This window comes from Rhopalosiphum padi, chromosome 2, assembly GCF_020882245.1.
Source record: "Rhopalosiphum padi isolate XX-2018 chromosome 2, ASM2088224v1, whole genome shotgun sequence".
NCBI classification, from domain to species: Eukaryota; Metazoa; Arthropoda; class Insecta; order Hemiptera; family Aphididae; genus Rhopalosiphum; species Rhopalosiphum padi.
The window spans coordinates 77344942-77368032 of record NC_083598.1 but is presented as its reverse complement, the minus strand read 5'-3'; the positions used below and the strand labels follow the sequence as shown (position 1 = coordinate 77368032).

The following is a 23091-nucleotide window of genomic DNA, read 5'->3' as shown; positions in this document are numbered from 1 at the left end:
CGTGCAGCGTATTATTCATAAACAACAAAATGGTTTACGATCTATACATTAACGCATCTTAAACAAATATAAAACTATTTGTATTTCTTAAATTATTAATTCTGCTTGGTAATACATTCTAGGGCTAGAATTTCTATGCAGTAAAAATTGTAAAATATATAAAATAGCTTAAATAGTCTTAGTCATTATCACTATATTTTGTTATTGTAAAACGTAATATTAAAGAATTATGACGATGACGGAACCGGAGGTAAATACTTGAGTGTTTTATAGCAACAATGGCATTATAATAATATGATATTGCGTTTTATTTCTATACAGAAACTTTAATATGATGTGTACAAAATGACAATATATCTAAATACAATTATTAAGTTATCCTAATATACCCACATATAATGCTCAAACTATGTGTAGAGTAAATTATTGATAAGACAATAACAAATCATAAATACATGATACTTATTTACCTATCAATAATTACCACACTATATAGGTCATGGTATAATTGTATAACAAATAAAATAAAACTATCGATAAAGGTGTAACAATAATTATTAACATACTACATTACAATCAAATATATTATATACAATGTATTAAAAATATAATATTATTAAGATATCACATGATAATAAATAATAAATTACACGGATAATATAGATGATAATAAACCTCTAATACAATTAGAATTTAAAATATATTTTCTAAAAAAAATTGTTAATAATATCGATCTGTATACAATAAATGTTTTTAATCGTTATTAATGAGTTAATAATATAATATAGGTTTATTGTAAGTCAATTATAACATGCGTCTATGCTGCTATACGCGTTAAGTAGTTTCGGATCTATAATAATTAGGTAATAAATAATTGATTGTTATTACTACTTTTGCGACAGTGGTGAAACATAATACAGGTACATACGTATATGAGACCAACATCTAAACGATAATACTCAAGCGCATCATATCAAAATATCTGGATTTAAGTCGAAGGCTTATCGTATGTATAGTGTTCCAACCGAATAGTTTATATAATATATCATAGTACTTTTTAAGTCTAAGAAAATACTTTATAATGTATAATTGTTCGACGAGTATGACAAGTATAGTCGTGCCGATATCCACTAAGACTTTGATGACTCAGTCAATCAACAGATCCGTAATCTCCACCGTGGACAGAACTATGTTGCCGTATCGCAGCAACATCTGTCGTACCACGTCCTCGGCGACCGGTGTCACCAGGTCGAGAACCATGCGTTTGTTCGTGTTGAAAAACTGCGACGTCGTTTGCGCTGAAAAATGATCAAATGCTAAATCGTATAATATGATATATTACTATTTACTACTCGTATATAATGATGGTTTTTGACACATAAATGAAGTATTATACCCGCCCGCCATGCCACCCGTCTAGACTTTAAAACCAATATATATATATATAAATATAATTACTATTAGTGTCACAGTGAACTAGTGACTATCCCAGAAAATATACATTTATGATTCATGTTAAATGTTTATTAATCATATAAAATACTGTTATTTTATCTACTATACTGAATTACTGCACTAATCACTATATAATATCCAGTTACACGACAAATTAACCTACTACAATATTATAAATCGATACATGTACGAATACATAATAGTAGAAATAAATTAAATTAACAATAAATTTCAATAACAATTAAAAATGTTTTAAATATTTGTTTTATTGAATATATATTTTTACAAATATTATTGCAAAGGACAAATTTGTTTTTCAATTCTACTGTTATAAGATCCTATAGAGTATATTGAAAAAGTTAATTTTTGGCAATACTTACAGCAATGTTGTTATTTTTTTTTTTTAATTATAACTATGGAACATCATAAATAATAAATTAATAATATTTATGTTAATATACTCTAATGTAATAAGTACCTATACTGCATTTGAATATAATAGTATATAGGTAGTGTAGGTACATACTACATATTGTAAATTACCATTACTTTGAAATAACTTATATACTATACCAATGCAGAAAAAACACTGTCCATTTTAAGTTTTAACCTGACGTAATAATACCTAAGTTATTCACGCAGAATTTTATAATAGAATGGCTAAATAATTGCAGAATACAATTTAGATATAAATTTGTTTTAGTCAAGTATAAATAATATCAAATATCAACACTCAACACTTTAAACCAAACTTGACATAATTTATGCTCCTAAAAAAAATGGTCTGTGTAAATATTTTTTACGCAACCATAATGTAAATTTTAAATTCCATATTATTACAATGTGGGTTTTTGTCTTTGATAATAAAAAAAACTATTTTATATTATGTAAATAAATAAATACATTTTGACGTGAACGATATTAGTAACGTTTTAATGTTTTCACCGTTCCCCGGAAATCACTAATAATTCGTTTTAAGTAATTTAGTCCATATGCTATATATAACATAATATCTATTACCTATACGCACATCACATATTTTTATCTAATGTGTAAGCAATTTAACCAGAGTGCGCACGCAAACGAACCATTAGCCGTTTAAATATTATAATATTGACTAGACGTACACAATAATCTAAAAGTAAAGTAAATACATTATACGCACATACAGCATTATATAAATAATATAATATGTGCACTGCTGCGATTATTGTCGTAGTCTATATATACGCGATAAGATGCAGTATACCTAATGCACGATGAGGGGCATCGACCGTCAATCGAAAAACAACAACAAGTGCTCAATATAATTATTATATTATATTATGTTTACCGTGCAAGACTTTGATATCAGAACCTGTGAACGATTATTATTAAGTAAAAGCGTGGCCTTACCTAATGCTGGGTTTTGCGATTTGATGATGTGCACTTCCACGTCGCCGAGGTTCAAGTTTATTTTGATATCGTTCAACTTCAATTTGCCGTCTTTCACTTCGGTGTTGGCGTGAAATCGAACAACGCTATGACCTGAAAATGTATAATAGATCCACGTTGCATTATATTAATCAGTAATTTAATATATTGCGATTTGCGAGTTCCTATAAACTTAACATTTTTCAATACATGATGTTTATATTTAAAATAGTACTGTTCGTATCTGCCTTAATAAGACAGATCGGGTCGTATACTCGTATCTACTAAAAATAATTATTATAAAGAACTGAGTATACTTCCTCTTAATCTTCTATAAAAAAAATATTCTATATCTTTTGTATTAAAAAATCACTCTAAATTGAATCCATGTATAAAGTAAACGTGACACTTTAAAAGATGATTTAAATGTAAACTATACAAAATAGGTATAGGCCAGAAATGTGTTGATTATTTAGGGCCAAAACATTTCAATTGTCTAAATTATAATTTTAATATAAATAAATCTTTGTCTAATTTTTATATATCTAAATTATAAATTTAAGAAATTAGTTTGTATTTTATATTTATTTTTATTATTATAAATGTATTTAGCTTTTGGATTCTAAAAAATAACTCTCTATACCTTTAACAAAGCCTTGCTTACAGAAAGTAGATAAATCGAAATATTTTACAGATTATATGTATCATCTATGTATTTTTTAATAAATTATTATATTATTTAAAAAAAAAACCAATTATTGTTTATTACAAATGGGTATATCGTATATGGTCCAATGTCGATTTTAGACTCTAATTGGCTGCAGAGGTTCGCTTAGATGCGCTAAAATATATCTGATAATGCAACACAATAATTATTAACAATAACCAACAATTTATAAATAAAATGTACACATTAATTATGTAATTTAACCACAATATGTAAATCATTTTACATATAATCATAAAATTAACTTAAATCAATATGCTATTTAAAATTAGTATAAAGTGTTGCATCCAACGGCCTTACATACCGAGAACAGTGTTCCAATTATAAAAAAATAAGTAATAATAGTCAAAGACTCACTGATTTTTCCGTCACAGAGTCCCTTTCCGAAGACTGGCATTAGAATAACTTTTAACGTGACGTTCAGATTGAAATCCGTGACGAACGTAATAAGGGGAACAGCTATGGTCATGTCCCACGTGTTTTCTCTTAAATTGACTCTGTGATACACAAAAACGTATATTATAATTCATTTGTCCATTTGTAAAATGATGGTGTATACCAACAATTGTAATTATAGTTAGGTGGTACTCGATAAATTAAAAGAACAATAAGTACCTAATAAATACGTACTCCGTTAGGTACTAATGTTTTATTATTGTATATCGTATAAAAATATACATTATAAGTTATGTACAATATAATATTTAAATTAAATATTTAAATACCTATAAAATATTATATAATTTTATAAATACACTGTATGAGTGATATATATTCTAAGCGTAATGCGGAGAAATTGTTATTAAATTATTTTAAAATATTTGAATCTAAATATTCTGATAGCCAAATTATTTTATTTTGATGATGTATTATCAATGAATCAAACAAAATAATAGCAACCATTACCTCTGTAGTAGGTATATATGCATATATTATATAATATTAGGTATATATATTTATGTTTTATAGATATGTATACTATGCATTGGTATATATTTATATTAAGTATACGAACTTTAATGCTTTGAAGGTAATTGAACTTGCGCCTTTAGCCGTCAAGTTAGATAGCTCTCCAATCACCCGAATATCTTGCATGTTCTTGTATACAGAAACCCTGGGGATATGCACAGGGTCCAACGGTGGCAGATTCTGTTCCGGGTTACCTGTAAAATAAACGAACGACTGAGCGTATAGATAATTTAAGTAAAATTTTGGATACTAGAATTAAGAAAATTCGTGAAATCCAACTAAAATCTTTAGTGAAGGCAGTAACTGAAATAATAAGAGTTCAACCGCACTATAACAGGTATTCCGGATTTATTGTCATAATAAGTATAGTGCAACATTGATCATATTATATCAAGGACTATTACAGAAGCTTAGAAACATAACTTAAATGGTTGTAAATTGTAATAACTATGACTTTTTTTCCCACTTACCTTGCATAAGTTGAGGTTTAGTCTGTCTGAGCATGTTCAACAGACATTCATCCAACATCGGATCGCTTCTCTTGCACGCCGTCAGTCCATCTGTAACAGTAAAATTGTACACAATATTATAATATTTAAGTGTACTGAATGTTCGTGTTAGGTTAAATCAAATTCTAGTTTTATTTAACAATATAGTTATTTTCGCGATGAAAAACGCTTACCGACGAAAGGTTTTCCTGAAGTGGTATCCAAAGCCAGACTGTAAAGCGCAAAGGTGATTAAACATTTTGTGGAAAACATTTTTTTGTGTTGTCTGGTCCAGTATTATGGTGCTGCCTTTATGCGACTCAGCTGACGATCGCTGTAAAAATGATGTAGTCCGATACAATACGCAATCCTATAAATAATAAACGTACGAAAACATATATATCGAGCTGTTTTTAATACAATTATAATTACGGGTCGCGAATATCGCTTTCAACGGACTGGCAGGACAACACTTAAACGCTTCCTAACTACGGTCTTCTGCGTAATGTTCTCGACCGTTTAGATTTCTCTATAGGTTCACATAATGAATTGGTGTACCTATCCTTTATATTATAATACATTATAAAACACTTAAATCGTAGTCTGAATTGCTTTTGCGCTAACCCGTAAATAAATTATATGGAATCGTTTTCTCCTTGTGATTTTGTCATAACGGACTACAACGTATAATATTATGATTACGTGTACCTATGTATTATATTATTCTTTCATTGCAAACAATAAAATTGATCATTTGTACGTTCATATAAATAATTATTATTTTGAAGCAAAAACGTATAAAAAAACTACGATTTGGGTATGTCACCGTATTTATTTCGCTTTTCAGGCAAATAAATATTTTAAATAAAAAACAAACATTTTCAAAAGTTGTATTATCATGTACGACTATATATTTAGAGTACTTGAACTCTCATCGAACATTTTCGGCACACATTGACGCAAATCGGCTGTACAAGCTGTAAAATTAGACGGCTTAGTGCTTTTAGAGTACTAGAGATAAATAATATTATTTTCGTGAAAATAAATAGAGTAAAAGATAACATTTTAAAAGTCATCTAATAGACTTCTTTTGAAATATTATTTTAACTAAAAGTTACATATACCTAATCATTTTAAGTTGAAATTTATATGAAATTAATTGTTGTAATTCACTATAATAGGTATTTTGTTTTTAATGATGAATTTGGAAATACATAATTTGATTTGGTTAGTTACTAGGCCGATTTATAATAAAGCTTTTAAACTATAAGAGAAAACTATATGAAGTATAGTACCTTTAGATATAATTAACGTCCAAACCTATATATTATGTCTAATGATGAATAAATACATTTTCTTGCCAAAAATTCGATCCTGCCAGTATGAATAATCAAATAATGTTCGTGTATTAATTTTTAAATCAAAAAGATTTAAAATTAATTTATTATCAGGAAATTATTTCATACACGATCTTTATAACGAATACAACTACCTAATATAAGAACAATGAATCTACCTATAGTTTTAAAATCTCAATAACAGTATTTATAATATCCATTATCCATAAAAACTATATATACATTATTTACGTAGACTATTACCTATAATATGGCTATATGGCTACACATATTATGTAAAATGAGATAATATATATATTTATCTATACTGCAGTCATATATCCGGTGCTAAATATACGGACTTTCTTCTTGATATTCGTATAACTCATACACGGAAAATAAAGTATAATATGCTCGTTATTATATTATATAATTAAAATATGTGATATAATATAAAGTATGTTCACCTGCAATACACTTTTGACATGTGAATAGAATATTTACCCCGCCGCGTACAACAATATATATTGTGTGATATTATGTTACTAAATAATTCGATAGCGATGTAATAAATAATAATATAATAAACGTATCGTACATGAATCGATCCTGTCCATGACTTTTGAACGGAATAAAAACCCTTTTACCTATATATACAGACAGTCATAAACTTATAAATTATAATATTATTTTATAATAAAATCTATACAAGACGGCAAGGTGTGATATATTATACCCAAAAACTCGTATTTTTATAACGTGACGTGCCCCATAAAATCGTATTTTCCAAAATTTACCTTCTACTCATCGATATAAGTCGACCGAGCGACACATTATGCGTTTATAATATGAGTCTACGACGTGCTGTATATCTCTTTTGAAAGATTTTTTTACAAATAATATGTATTTTATTATCACCAACGAAACGTTTTTATTTCTTGTCACTTTTGCTATAAAACGCATACCCATATAATGTGCATACTTATATAATATTATTATATCATAACAGTTTTATACATTATTTTCGTTCATTTCGCCCTTTTGGAATGAGATGTGTCTTCCGCCTCGTACAGTTATTTTTTCGGCTCTTTCTGCCGCGTATTCTTGTTAAACGCAGAGAACGTTCGAGGAGACAAAATACAAAAAAATATAATAGTACATATTATTATTACACCACGTTACGTCGCATTGTATGTTAATATATAATATATTATAGTCATGGCGGACCGACCAAAAATTTTCCGATTGGAACGCCGCTCGTAAAGCGTTATTATAATTTATAGTAGGTATATATATGTGTGTGATATTCTACTAACGGCGAGTATATATATATATATATATATTATATATTAATACATAAACCATAAAGACCACGGCCATGGCGGTCGCCTCGTTCGTTAAATATATTACATATATTATTTATGCGCGAGGGCGAACCGAAACTCGTGGACTGGAGGATTATCCCCTATACCCACTAAGTCGATTAAATTTAGACGTTGGTCCAAAACGCGAATAATGATTCCGCCGAGGATCGTAAAATACACCACCGTATATTATAAATACATATATATAATATATATATATATATATATTATATAGATACTGTACAACAATACAACATTAATAGTCGTATATAAATACATATACATAAATCGTATTACGTAAAGAAATATACATGTATAATGTATATATAATTAAAATGTAGTTTGTGTTTGGTCGGTATGGTGGAAATGCGACGAACATTAAGACCTTATCGATAAGAGGCGCGATTGGGGTGGTATGTTGAGGGTGATTGCTCGGATCCTCTCCCCCTCCCCGAAAGTGCAGTCCGCAAAAATCGTGCACTGATCAAACGTAAACGTCAGCGACTGTGATCGGCCCCAATGCTATAGGTATACGTAATAAACCATTATCACTATAACACTAAAATTTGTCACGATTGGCCAGATATTTGACGAACGGTTTTTGGAGCACTTGTCCCCAAAAAAGTGTTATAAATAGTTTTAATACTACCCTTATTATGGCCTTATTAAACGATTATTTTTATATTATTGTATAATTTTCTTTTTAAATGAATTATATACTCAATGATATAATTCATCAAAATATTGAGTTACTTTTAATTATATTTCTATAGCCACATTTGTGTAACCAATGATGATTAAAGTATAAATTATTGTGATTTACACGGATTTTACTGGTCATTTATATAATAAAAATGTATTGAACCAGATAAGGTTCATAATATAATATACCTATAGGCCATAACTGATATAATGCAGTATTATATATTTACTAGTGTTTTTTTTTATTATTTAAAATAAGAAATTTACAGTCTGTACTCTGTAAAAATAAATACATTGTAAAATAAGTAAATGAAATAAATTAGGGAAAGATTGGTAGGCATGGGTAGGAATGTCACCCAGTGACAGTATCCCAAAAACTTATATTTATAATTATTATTATCATCGACACAAATTAAATAATATTATTATTTTTAATTTATTCTAAACATTTGATTCACCTCATTGAATTAATTCCTTTAATTTTCATCATCTTTCAATAAATTTAACGAACAATAAAACTATTCTCATTTCAATCATTACATTAATGGCAACAATAATAAATCAAAAATAATTTAAGAAAAAAAACTATCTTACAGGTGAATATCGAAGGTCGTAAAAATGTTTCAAATGCTCATAAAAAATTAATTTGTTTTTCAGTAGAATTTTTTTTTTTTTACTTAGATTGAAAAACTTATAAAACACATTGTATTCAATTTTATTAAATAATTTTTATATTTTTGAGATTTAAACAAATTTTGTTAAAATTATAATTTTAAAAAAAATTTTTTATTATAATTTTTTAGAAAAAAATAAAAGCAATTTCAATCTGTATTTAATATGATGCAATAAGCAACAAACAATTTATAATGTTATATACAAGGCGCGATTACATGGTAGAAGAATCTATTGACACTACTTCAAAAATGTACTAATGTACTAATGACTAGATGATAAAATAACGAGGCCTAGAGTTCCGTTTAAGACAAATTATATAAATTAATGGATTAAGGTAGTTGTGAGTGTGTGCATGAAAGTTTGAATAGTATATGTGGGCAAGAGTTGGTAGGGTGCAGATGTTAAGATCATTGTATTAGATTGTAAGGTATGGTTGTTAATATAATATATTATGGAGTTTTTGTTATTATCCAACTTTAAAAACTTATTAAAAAAATTTGTGAGAAAATTTTTTATTTTTTATTTTTTTTAATTGAGAAATAAGCAACTTATGAGAAGATTTCTAAATTTTAAACATTTCTTCCAAAGGAATAATCATTTGTAAAAAAATAACTAAAAATAATTTAAAATTCCTCATTAATATATAAATATAAATAGCTCAAAAAGAAATATTTCGAAAATTTGATCGTAAATAGAAAATAATAATATAAACATTTTGTGAAAATTTCAAGTATCTATGGTTATTTATTTTAGATTTACTCTTTAAAAAATACAATCAATTTTGTCAAAATTTGGATTTTTCATACAACAATTCTCGTTTTTTCCTTCATTTTTTTACGCCTATTATAAAAAAAGGACTGAGAATTTTTTGATCTCTTTAAAGTACAAACTAGATCTTATTTTATATTCAAAAACACCCCCAAAGTTTACAATATTAAACAATATTAATATTACAATATTAAGCCACAATATAATTTTCAATAAACAATTATAATTTATTTTAAAACTGTAAAATTAAAAAAAAAAATGTAACACATTATTATTAAGAGTTGCAATATAAAGGGTTATCTTTTATTGAATAATAATAAAAAAAAAGTTCAATTATGATTATTTTCATCGTTGTTTTTGTAAAGTATATTGCTTTGAAAGTTTGAATGTACAATGTATATATTTTACGAAAACGCAGTTAACAGATAAACGCTGTTAACATTTCGAAAAGCACAACAGGTGACGTAAAACAAGGAATAATTGCGTTTTCAATAAAATCAGAGTTCAATTTGCAATTAGTTAACTGTCGTAATAATAAAATATAAAACTTGAAACGCGTGAGTACAATGTACATCACTATATCCATTTTGCTATTATGTCTAATAAGAAGGATCTTACCGTGAATCAAAATCGTTATTGTGAACTCGTACGTAACAATAATGTTCACGCCGTAAATGCATCTATTGACAGATGAACATCACTATAATAATATTATATTAGTACAATTTTTACTATAAAACGACCCCCCCCCCCCCATTTCTATTATTTTAACGTTGCACGTGTCAATTTTTTCACAGCATTTGGCACGCAGACATTATTTTTATTTTACGTGGTTGGGTTGAATGAAAAAAAAGTACAATCAATATTACATGATACGTTTAGGTTAATCTATCATTATTTTTAATTACTAATTGTTATTGATCGTATGTGTACAAGACACCAAATAAGCGGTACAAATAAATTGCTCGGAAAGTAAAATGTGATCAAATAATTTTTAGTCAAACACAATTATTTACTTATCAGATGATAATATCGTATTACCATACTTAGTACATGTATATATATATTAAGTTTAAAAAGCGTTTCCAAAAGACTCGGAATACTGTAAAACCGTTCTAAAAATCGCCTATAGATAGAATCGATAGAACCGGATACAAAACACTATATGTGTTCTATTTTTCATTATCTTTAGCAATTAGCCGAACTCGCGGCGGTGTATGTTTGCCGTCGGGTCGACGACAAAATATGTTTGACATTAGCAAACACAGACGCCGTTGCTTATAATATGCGGTTTATCTTAACTTTCCAGAAATTCAAAGCAGATAAGCACTTTGCGTACAGCCGACTATATAAGACTCGAACCCAACTCACAATCGATACATTTGGTCGAACTGTGTTCATCGGCTAACACATTAGCTTGTTTAACAGTTTTTGATTTTTTACCACGATAATATTTTAACGTAACGGCGTTTTAAAATGTTTAAAATATTCGCGACCGTGACGTGTTTAACGGCTCTTGCATCAGCCGTCATCGGGCAAGCGGATTATCACGACGACGAGCGTCAAGGCAGAGGTGCGTGTAATGGTGTACGAATATCACGCCTATGCAATATTCTACAATATTATTATGCTGACGTTATTATGTTTTTACGCATTGCGTATATGTATAATAATACATCGCGATGATCGATCGCTTGAACGATTCATTTTTATTTTTCGTTTTCGTCCGATCTAAACAACTGTTCCGATCGTTGTTGTTTCAGGATGGAATATGCTGGAAGGAGCCAAACGTTCGTGCGTCGGGATGAACGGCCGACCTGGGATTTGTATGGGCCAAAGCGAGTGTACAGAAGCCAACGGAAAATCAGTGGGCAGGTGTTTCCCGTTCGATTCTTGCTGTTCAGGTAACGATAGTAACATTGATTTATATAATCATTAATTATGTATTAAGTTTGATGAAATGCCTGTCAATATTATAATAACGTATTATGTATGCACTTGCGGCTGCCTATATTGGTCAATTCGTGTTTATTTGTGTTATCTGCGGCGTCCGTCCGCATGTCCGGTCGTATTGATTGTACGAGTTATAATGTAAATAATTTTCAAAATACTTGAAAAACAAAAATATAAGATTGAACGATGAGTAGGTACAAAGGTAATATATTGAAGTGAGCTTGATTTTACCAGTAAGCTTAGTATTGAAACATTTAATTTTAATATATACTTAAAAATACAAAATATAATAATAAGACGATAAAAATTTGTAATTATGCGTATATCAATTTAACAAAAAAGTCACCCAAGAAAATAGTAGGTATGCAGTATATAATTATCTTTAGTCTTTAACATACAAATTTACCATTCTTCGAAAGCAGACGAAAACAATGCCAATTGCCTCGTTGTAAACTCACGTATTTAAATCACAAATGTATAGCACTCCATTCTTGTATATATATAGACACAACACACACAATACATTAGTCCAATACTATGTAAGAACACACGATGAAAATAAAAGTTATGAATTTCATAAAACTAGCACTAAAAAACTGGATTCAATAACGATAATAATTCAATACAACTATTTTAAATAATAAAAATGCTATATAAATAATGAGTTTTGAAATATTGAACGTCTATACTTTCTATATTAAACTGATAAAATGTATATAAAAGTATTTAGTCGTAGGTATATAGCTTTATGTATTTAAAATTGTTCAACATTATAATTATTTATTTATTTTAAAGTTACACCTAATTCATGTGGTGGATTTTCGAGTTCAAGCACGGCATATTTCCAAAGCCCAGAGAAATTCCAGGACGTTTGCTCGTACAAGATCAACGTCAGACGAAATGTATGCCAACTAAGGTACGATATTACGGTGCAACAACACCTATAATTTATACCTATGTCGGCTTTTTTCAGAGACTCTTATTTTTGCTTATACATATATATTATACAAACAAAATTTCTTTTAGAATCGATTTCGAGAGGTTTTCACTCGGCCAACCGACCAAACAGACGTCAGAATCAGCATATACATGTGAACGTGACGAGTTTACATTAATTTCGAACGATGACACCAAAATAAACGTGCCTGTTCTATGCGGTGAAAATTCCGGTCAACACGGTAAATTGTGAAAAAAATAAACTTTCCGTTAAAAGAATTATTATTTATAACATTTTATTATATACTTTAATGGTTGCCGAAATTAATTTCCTGTAACGTATATGCTGTGTATAATTGCAGTGTACGTGCCCGTAAACCAGCAGCAGTCTGACTCGAAAAACAACAACAACTATAACAACAAGCATCAAATAACATTAAAATTCCGATTGACTGCGAGGGATGAAGACGACACAGACCCAGAACCATTTTGGAAATTAAAAATCTCACAATTGGAATGCCAAACGACGTCGACCAATTGGTGGAAGATCAAAGACATCGCACGTCAAGTCTGGGATTGGGAAGATGAAGAAAGAGATGCTACAAGATCCAAGTACAGTCTAGGTAAGTAGATAGATAAAACGCCAAATCTGCAGCTAAATAAATATGTACACAAAACAGAATAATATATTATATTTACAAAACTACCAGTCTATTTTCACTACGACATCGAATAAGCCGCCGATTTATTATTTATTTACTTTTATTTAGCGCCAGAAGGTTGTTTACAATACTTTACTGACAAACACGGTTCATTCGAAAGCTTCAACTATAACAAAGGGATGGGACACTATTTGGGAAATTTAAATTACGCGACATGCTTCAGAAGGAACCAAGACACATGCGGAATCAAGTAAGTCATTGAATAACACACAGCAACAGTTTGAAGAGAAAATCATGTTGTCCGTGCTTAATTAATTAGGTATTAATTGATTAACCTAAAATCGTTCGTTGACAAAGTAGGTAGGTACACCATCACACTTTTTTGTTGTCAACAGCAATTATAAAAATTAAAAATATTAAATAAGGCGTGTTTCCGATTTTGTTGGGACAATTAACAAGTTCAAAAGTTCAAACATGCCTTAGTCCTCGACCCTCATCGTTTTTTTCAAATTATAGTTAATCCTATACTTGGATCTTTCGCCATAACACAAATTACAGACCTCTCGTCCTAGTCGGGTCTGCAAAAAATAATTGATCGAAAAAACATAATGTTTGCATAATACATAACACATCAAAATAGTAATTACCACCTTAGAAAACTATTAATTCATACTTAATATTAAATTTACTATAAATTATTAAAAAAAATTGATGCATGTAACTATACGCATAATATGTATGTAGGTATTTATATTTATAATAAATACATGGAGTACAATGATATGTTATATGTATTCATTTATTTTATTTTTTTTTACGTAGTATTGTCGACGTAAGCATATACCAATACCAAAACATACTAACTAATAATACTACTAAAATATTGGATAGTATAATATTTTTCAATCGAAAAATTGCCAATCCTTTAGATACGAGGCGGTAAAATTCCAAGTGGCGTACAACCAGAGGCTGACCGGTTCCACGGACCGAGACTGCGATACGGTTCCAGCCGGCGAGTCCGAACAGACCACGCCGACATCGGGAACCACACAGCCGTCCACCGAAACCACTCAAGCTTCTGCAGAAACCACTCAGGCTCCCACGGGAACCACTCAACTTTCCACGGAAACCACTCAGCCATCGAGCTCGACCGAAACATCGCCAAACGGACGCAGCAGCAGGAAACGGTCATCCGAACGCGGTGACTACTTGCTCATACCGGACGGCCTTTATTCGAGCTCGCGGTTCGCGTCAAAATATTGTGACAAGTCGCTGGAAAACGTCGATGACAGCACAGGTAACCGCAACCGAAACTTTTTTTTTCGTTTTTTTTTTTTAACGGCGTAGACCCAACGAATTTATTGGTGGTGGGATAGTGGAGGTTTAATCTGAAGGGTTAGACTACAATTTAACAACCTTAAAGTCACTCGTCGAATCTCACCGACACGCGAATAGACCTGATGTGATCGGCCGTCATGCACATTACTTCATCTACAGAATAGAAGTGTTTACGAAAAGAGTGTTTTTAAATTATTTTTCATTTTTTTTTTTATGAATTTCAGTCAAGACTCAAGGACCTCTATACGTGGCCTTTGTCAGTGACGATTACTCTAATCCAAACGAAGATGTGGAAAAGGGATACAAGATAAATTATTCATTGACAAACACTGGATGTTAAACATTATACAATTATAATTCTATAATTCTATTTATTTTAAACACTAACAAAAGCATTTAAATATGCGATTATTATTATACTATCATTTTATATTATTATATTATACTTATTTATTCGAAATCAAATTGTATTTATTATTTTCGCAACTATCCCATGCTCCTTAAAAATTACTAAAACAATGATTGATAAATTTTAAACTATCAACACACATACACATACGTATAGATAAATTATAAATTTGATAATATTCACTGTCATCTCTTGGTTTGCCACTCTAAGAAATTCCCGGGAAAAAATATTCACGGAAATGCCATCCCTCGATTCACTCGTACATAAGCTCGTATTATATTATATAATGATAATTACAGAGGTATTATAAACATATTCTTCATTACTCATATCATATTATATCCATTATTGTAAATAAGCTTTAAAATACGGTTTACCATATAGAAATATTTATAACATTTGTGTTATGTTTTAATTTTGAACATTCAATTTATGGCACACAGTCATAAAAAATAGAAATAAATATGAATTAGAACGTTCTAAACGTTGTTTAGAGTAATTTATTCACGGCTTAGTATATCGACGTTTTGGTAAAAAATTATTATGACGTGTGTTTATCAAATATTGTTTTATAAAGATAAACAATCGACTTTTATTATCAAAATAGTATAATTTTGTAATATATTTAATAACCTTGATGAATATTATAATGATTATTTTACAACGTATATGTAATATTATACAGTTGTACACATGAATAATTAAATAATGCATATTATTTATAATAGATTGAAAATCATTAACAGTAACTATAAAAGCTTCGACGAATAGTCGATATTTTGAGCTGATATGTAACTTAATAATTTTATTAACATAATTAACATAATTGTTTATTTGTAAAAATATGATAATATTAAATATTATCTTTTTGAGCTTTACTTTTCTACGATGGCCAAAACTTATAGTATTCTACTTATAGTATTCTTATTTAACATTGTTTGGAAACTGAATTATAATAAATATATTTAATAAAATCTAATTATCATAATATTCATAATATTCATCGTGAACTTATGGACGTCCTTTCCAAATTATAGTATTTTGCCACAATATATATATGTAATATGTATACTTAATATTAATTATAACTTATAAGTATAACGTCTAGATATATAGAATATATATGTATGTAAATATAGGTTTATTGGAATCAACTTTCATTTCGCCACGAACGATAATTCATTACAAAACATAAATCGAGATAATGACACGCCCAATAGTTTGATAGTTAGCACTAAGCAGTTAGCACCCACCCGTCAGCTATCATCGACATTGTACATATCCTAGGATAATATTACGTGGTCATACCAGACGGCTTGTTAACCGTTAACGCTCGTCTTCGTGTTTACTCTTTAAAGTATTGCAATAATTCACAAGGGCAACTCGGAGTCGGAAGTAAATCGTATGATAGTAGTAAAATCGACTTCATCATAATATATAATTATAATATACAAATATAATTAATTTATGAACTTATTTCATATATTTATTTTAGAGACACAATAAACTATATTATATATAATATAAATTATAAATAACATATATTACGCATTGTGTAATATGACTTTATTACTATTACTTATACTTACACTTAATTACTTCAGAATATCAGTAGGTATATGTCACATTGTCACAAACATATTGAATATTGTACCTATAGGCTATATGTATTATTATGTAGGTATATTATATAAATATATAATTACAGAAAGTCTTTCATTGTCAGTGTTATTTAGTTTAAACGTTTATCTAATACATTATTAATAATAAATGGCCAGATTAAAAATATACGTGTAATAATATAATTTATTATAGCAATTAATTGGTTATTAAGTACAAGCCGTCTGAATAAATCGCATTCCGCGAAGTATTTGAAGTTCCTTATAAAATATATTAATCTTTCATAGTGCACTAAGTAAATAAATAAAATCAAAAACTTACTTCAGACTAGAAGATCGCTTACAAAGTTACAACTACAATGTGTTAATTGGTACACGATCAATCGGTGATAGTCTCACTCGCGTAAAGAAGAAAAATATATTATTTTAACGCTTCAGTAGAAGTAATCGCCAATCGAGGAAATCATCCATGCACATGAAATGCCAAAGGACCTTATCGGAACTTTAAAATCACGATACAACGTGTACTTACGGATAACAACGGCAGAAGACCATTTTTTTTATTTAATTTAATTTAAACAGCAGTAAAATGTTAAATTGGCTCAAATTAACTGACAATAACGAGGCCGGACGCGAGTAAAATAATATACACAGTGTACAGATAAACTTCTGAAACAATAAACACTATGATGGTCGTCAAAATAAGTTCACAGATTATTTTGAAATGAAATTTAAATAATGTAGTTTAACGTCGATTTCTTCGTATATCCGATTGTTCTGAATATATGCGTTTTTACTAAATTTGTTTATACTCGTGCATACTATATTTATAATGTTCACATTTTTAAAATTACACAAAATCAATTAATCACAATAATATTATTATCATTGACAATTTGTTTTTCATTCTTTAAACACCACATAATGCATTAATGCAGTATTGATCACATAAAATTATCAAAAATTAAAAAACTATCGCTGCGAGGATGAGCAAGTGGGCTGTAACTTTATAAGTTGGAAAAGTCAGCCATTTATTGTTTCCACATACCCCGGGGTATTATCTCGTGAGTCGTAACCATGATAATTGGTCGCCAGAACGTTATTTCGCTATGACTGAGGCGTGTCATCGTCACCCTATACTCGATTTATCATCGTGTTGGTGGAACGCGGATGTGTAACGGAAAAAAAACACGTAAATCTGGAAACAGAACACTAAACTTCTATCTAATAGTGTGGAGGGCGGCATTATTTGCACACGTATGTCACGTTTTATTTGGGAAACTGTATTAAAGTATTAATTAAGGTGGTATTGAACATTATTCCTATAGATACAGATAAAAGATAACAGATGCGCGTTTTAAAAATTTTGAGCGTACATAATAATATATAATAATGCAAAATAATTTACTTAAAGCAAATCGTAATCAGTAATCAAATATCGGAGCTATATTCTCTTGTATTATGTAGTCTCCGATTTCAAAGTTATCATAATTTAAACAGTATTATTAAAATGCTAATAACAAAACATTGTAATTTCTTTAATATTTTAATCGAAATTCAAAAACATGTATAAAATATAATATAAACAAAATGCATAATGCGAATATTAAAATGGAAAAGTAATTTACCACTCTGCTCTATAGTATGGGAGTTGAGTGAACCTCGATATTGAATAAATCATCGTATTCATCACAATTACTATAATGTCAGTAATGTTTTTAATTTTAGTTTTATATTTTAATGAAAGTATGTTTACCTATACTAAACGATGTTGATATAATGCTTAGGTACCAATGAAGCGTTTTCACTGTTTTCAGCATACAATTAAATTAACATATTGGTAAATAATAAATATTAAATAGCTGTATGTAAATATATATTTTAGAATTTACTACTATTTTAATGAATTAAAGATTTAAAGAAATAATTTTTATTAATCACGTTTAATAGCATTTTAATGGATGTTGTAAATTTGAATTCAATGATAACTTATTGTATTATACAAAAAGCAATTTCGAGTGAAGACAGTCTGTCGACCTATATTAATATTATTATGTATATGTTATAACTTATAAGTTATAACCTATAATATTAGCTATAATATATTTAATATTGCTATTATACGAGTAGTAATATATACTATTAAAAATATGATAAATCAATAAACGATGGACTGTTAAATAATTAGGCTTAAAGTTAATCTAAATAATTATTAAATGTCATTGCGTATATTAAATTATAATAATATTATACTTACGTAAACAATTTAAATCCTCAAGGATCACTAGGATGAATTACAACCAAATAATGTTATACGTTTTTCAGTATCTATGAAAAAAAAATGTTCCTAAATATTTTAAGATTTTTTGGCTTGCAGTGTTAAATGTTAATTACTTATGAAAAATCTTGTATTCAATTTTTAAGATTTTTGTTCAAACACTCCAAACGATCATTATTTTATCGATATTTATAAAAATGATAAAGCACCGTTCACTTAAATTTTTTATAAATAGCTCAGAAAAAGTAAAAATATTATTAAAACTATGCGATGCATAGTAATAAATGTTAATACGTATAAACATTAGGTAGATATTTGAAGTACCTAAGACGGTTCTTTATTTTTAAATTAATCAAAATAAGAAAATGGTTTATCGTAAAAATTAATCAATTTTTTTCGATTATTTTGAAAAATACTAAGCATTTTCAATTTTGATCCTACTCCAGAATCACATCTAAATCTAATCTTCTATCGGAAATCATCATTCATATTGTTAACCGTATAAACATATTATACAAAAACCACATTTTAAAATCAATACTCAATTCAATGCTCCGCTCAGAATCTAAAATTATTTATAAGAAAAACTACACAGAATATAATTTTAAACAGTTTATATTAAAACAGGTAAGTATTTATAGTTTTCAAGAAATATAAATATCTATAAAGGTATAAAAAAATAACGAGAATTTGTAATATTTAAAATAGATAATACCGAAATTCGCGATATTGCAGTGGTGTTTCTACAATGCACGCCTTCGTGAAATTTTCGTTGCAAAAAGAAACACTTGCAAGGAACGTCTCACAAAACGATGGTTACATTTTTTCTCGGTAAATTTTCTATTAATAGGCACGATTGTCCACGTACTTTTGATCAACAATGGACAGCATAATGATATGTTTTCCACGAATCGCGTTAATATAGAACTTTACTAAGGAACACAACACGGGACCGGACCGGATCGCTGACACCGAGTCCGTCACAGAACACGGGACCGGCCGCGAGCCGATAATAAATTATATTATAATATTATCACACAAGAATAATATTATAGTTTTTTTATGATTGGATTTAAAATTAAATTTTTTATTTTTGGTCACTTTATATGCCGGAATCTATATGTATAGTACTAATACAGTATATTATAAATTTTAAATATCAATAAGTATAATGTCATACACACTGCACACAAATAAATAAAATAGCAAATAATAGTAATTTGCTTATAATATAGTTAACATTTTTATAATAAATGGTCCACCTTATGTCTCTAACAAAAGAGATCTTTTAAAATATTTTGACTCGACATAATATGTAAATGGAACACTCAGAAAAGTAGGGGCTAGTAGAAAAGTAAATATTTTTAACTGATTTTTTTTTAAGGGTTAAATAAATAATAACTAGATTTTTACATTTCGAACTTTGTTATCCAAACACTTTTTGCTATGACTTCACGAGATTGGATAAAAAAAAAGTCCGAAATATAAAAAGTTTGAGGTAAAAATCTAGTTATCACTAATAATATTAGCTAAGTAATACATATTTTAATTTGCTTATTAATATCAATAGTTGTAGAATACAAGGATCAACGATAAACGAATACATAAATGATATAATTCGATTCCAATATCTCAGATATTGAGGAATAATTAATATTTATATCATTATATCAGAATTGAGTAGATTTAATAGACTTTCAAATGTTTTTATTCTATTTTATTTTATTTTGAATAGATTAATATTATTTTAAAAGTAAATTTACTCAGTCTACATAAATTATTATGCATTTGATCAAAATAACATAAACAATATATAAAATATTATTTCAGTAAGGTATAAATAATAATTTTGGTGTATTTTAAAATGTAAATGTAAAATATTATTATGCTAAATATTCAACGTGTTAAAATTATACCTATAACATAAATAATTTAAAAATTTAAATTGAAAAGCATTTTTAAATTTAAATTTGTATGTTCATTTGAACGTATTGAAATAGAAAGTAGGTATACTTTGTTTAATATTACAAGTTGTTTTTACAAACCTATTTAAAATTAAATGTACATATTAAGCATTAAAATATATATTAAATGAATAATGGATTAGAATTAGGTACTAAATACCTAAATAATAAAAAAAATCTACTTTCTAAGTTTGCGGGATGTTTTTATTGATATTTAATACTGTAGCGCCATCTAGTGTTTTAGCTTTACAAACACTATGCGCATTGATTAAGTACATTGTATTTAACCAATGTTATGCGCAATAAACTACAATAAACATGATTTCTTTTTTTATCTGATAACTTTAATTTTAAATAATAATATACGTATTTTAACGTCAAGTTGCATTACAACTCTTATCAATAATCAACAAACACAATACTTCCGTTGTTACAGACTACAGTAAATTATGTAAAATATGTGAAAATATGTGAAGATGCATATATTAGGTATATGAAAATATAAATATATAAATATGATAAGTATAATAAGTATTGTAATGAACTAATAATATATTTTGTTATATTGCATATGACTCATATGAGTATTGTATACCATTGCGGGGATGTAACGTTTTAGCAATATTGTGTATGTGTATATAATATATATTATATTGTCATATATAAAGTATTTTACACTAATTAGTAATTGTAACGTTTAACAAATTACAATAATAAAAATATCGTAATTTCTAATAAAATGTTTAATACAGTGTAGATATTTTAAGAAACAAACGACTCACCTGATGTATCGGAAATGAAATCCTCAAAAAAGTCGGACGGGTGACACGACCAATCTTCGTCGTTCGAGACTTGCCGCGGAAATTAAAAAAGAAATTCGACGGTTCATTAAAATAATTTTTATTTCCGCTTCGTATAACAGTCGTCGATCCTCGTGATATCTTTGTTATTATTAACATTGACCATATAAAATCAATGTTATTATAAATATTACGTATAGTTATTGCCTATTCCAACTATTGGTTACTATCTACAGCCACCTACTACCTGATGGGTTATTACAAATTTATTACTTTGGAAAAAAATTCTATAATAATATTATAATATATACATTAAATTATAATATGTCACATCGCGGTCGTCGTCCGATCATCTCGATGACGGTATCTTGTCGAGTGATGAACACTAAGTGTTCACTGACACTGAGTGTCGGATCGAAAATAAATTTACCTTTGGATTAATATATGAATTGGTATAGAGGGAGGAAGTACCTAAGGGAAAACCACCAACAATAAAGACACGTATACTTTATTGTTGTTACGAGCATAAAATTTGCCAATAAAAAAAATGTTAAATTTGACTATTTCGAAATGCACATCATAACCACCATAATATTATATACCTTTAAAATATAAGAATATTAGACACACTATAACCTTAGACCATTGTGTAGAAAGGTTTTCTGCCGATTAAGATAATAAAACAGTATTTTAGGAAACGTTTATACTAAGTCACTACTATATTTATTTGAATGTATTATAATGTTATGTACTATGTATAGGTATAATACACCAATAATAATCGGGATTCGGTATATATTACTCACGCGTTTATTACAGGTTCAAAGTCATCACAATCACATATCATCCAATTGTTGGCTATACACGTTTAACGATCCACACACATAACGCTCACAATAAATTCTTTTCGGAATGAACGAGCGTGAGATTTATAGTATAAACAATATTGTGAACGATCTTCGGGCGGAGACCGTTGATAGTCAACTTCTCAAAGTAGATGAGTATTTTGTAGTAGATAACTTGTAAGCTGATCTGGTAGTCTACATAGTCTATGTTTATACCTAGTCTACTAGTCTTAAGTAACTACTACTAAGTACTACTCTATACTGCATACTTTTATGTATAATATAAAACTAGTTGTGGGTAGTGTAAAATATTTTAAAGCCGCGGAACGTAACGATGTTGTCTTGATTACCAACAATGAATAAATAAAACTGCAGTACATAGGGTATTT

At 28.3% G+C, this 23091-nt stretch overlaps 2 protein-coding genes across 5 annotated transcripts; one reads left to right on the top strand and one right to left on the bottom strand.

Annotated features, from left to right (window-relative positions):
- Positions 1–284: 284 nt before the first annotated feature.
- On the bottom strand, positions 285–21961 carry LOC132920812 (uncharacterized). Of its 4 annotated transcripts, none has more exons than XM_060983506.1 (7): positions 21840–21961; positions 5247–5422; positions 5035–5124; positions 4611–4758; positions 3953–4092; positions 2851–2982; positions 285–1298 (listed from the first exon to the last, which is right to left on the bottom strand). In XM_060983506.1, exons 2-7 carry the CDS (start codon positions 5323–5325, stop codon positions 1147–1149), a joined length of 741 nt encoding a protein of 246 aa, XP_060839489.1. In that variant the 5' UTR covers positions 5326–5422; positions 21840–21961; the 3' UTR covers positions 285–1146. The 4 variants fall into 4 exon arrangements, with proteins under 4 accessions (XP_060839489.1, XP_060839487.1, XP_060839491.1 ...); XM_060983504.1 differs by lacking the exon at positions 21840–21961 and adding an exon at positions 17138–17370; XM_060983508.1 differs by lacking the exon at positions 21840–21961 and adding an exon at positions 17138–17370 and having other exon boundaries at positions 5247–5386.
- On the top strand, positions 11265–15252 carry LOC132922088 (uncharacterized). Its single transcript, XM_060985415.1, has 8 exons — positions 11265–11471; positions 11662–11802; positions 12647–12767; positions 12878–13029; positions 13150–13410; positions 13558–13699; positions 14379–14746; positions 15012–15252. Exons 1-8 carry the CDS (start codon positions 11375–11377, stop codon positions 15125–15127), a joined length of 1398 nt encoding a protein of 465 aa, XP_060841398.1. The 5' UTR covers positions 11265–11374; the 3' UTR covers positions 15128–15252.
- Positions 21962–23091: the final 1130 nt, after the last annotated feature.

Coding starts and splice junctions, on each gene's coding strand:
- LOC132922088 (XM_060985415.1), top strand. CDS start 11,375: ATGTTTAAAATATTCGCGACCGTGACGTGTTTAACGGCTCTTGCATCA. Junction 11,803..12,646: donor GTTCGATTCTTGCTGTTCAG/GTAACGATAGTA, acceptor TTTATTTTAAAG/TTACACCTAATTCATGTGGT. Junction 14,747..15,011: donor AAACGTCGATGACAGCACAG/GTAACCGCAACC, acceptor TATGAATTTCAG/TCAAGACTCAAGGACCTCTA.
- LOC132920812 (XM_060983506.1), bottom strand. CDS start 5,325: ATGTTTTCCACAAAATGTTTAATCACCTTTGCGCTTTACAGTCTGGCT. Junction 2,983..3,952: donor ACTCTGTGACGGAAAAATCA/GTGAGTCTTTGA, acceptor ATACATTTTCAG/GTCATAGCGTTGTTCGATTT. Junction 1,299..2,850: donor ATCGCAAAACCCAGCATTAG/GTAAGGCCACGC, acceptor ATCATTTTTCAG/CGCAAACGACGTCGCAGTTT.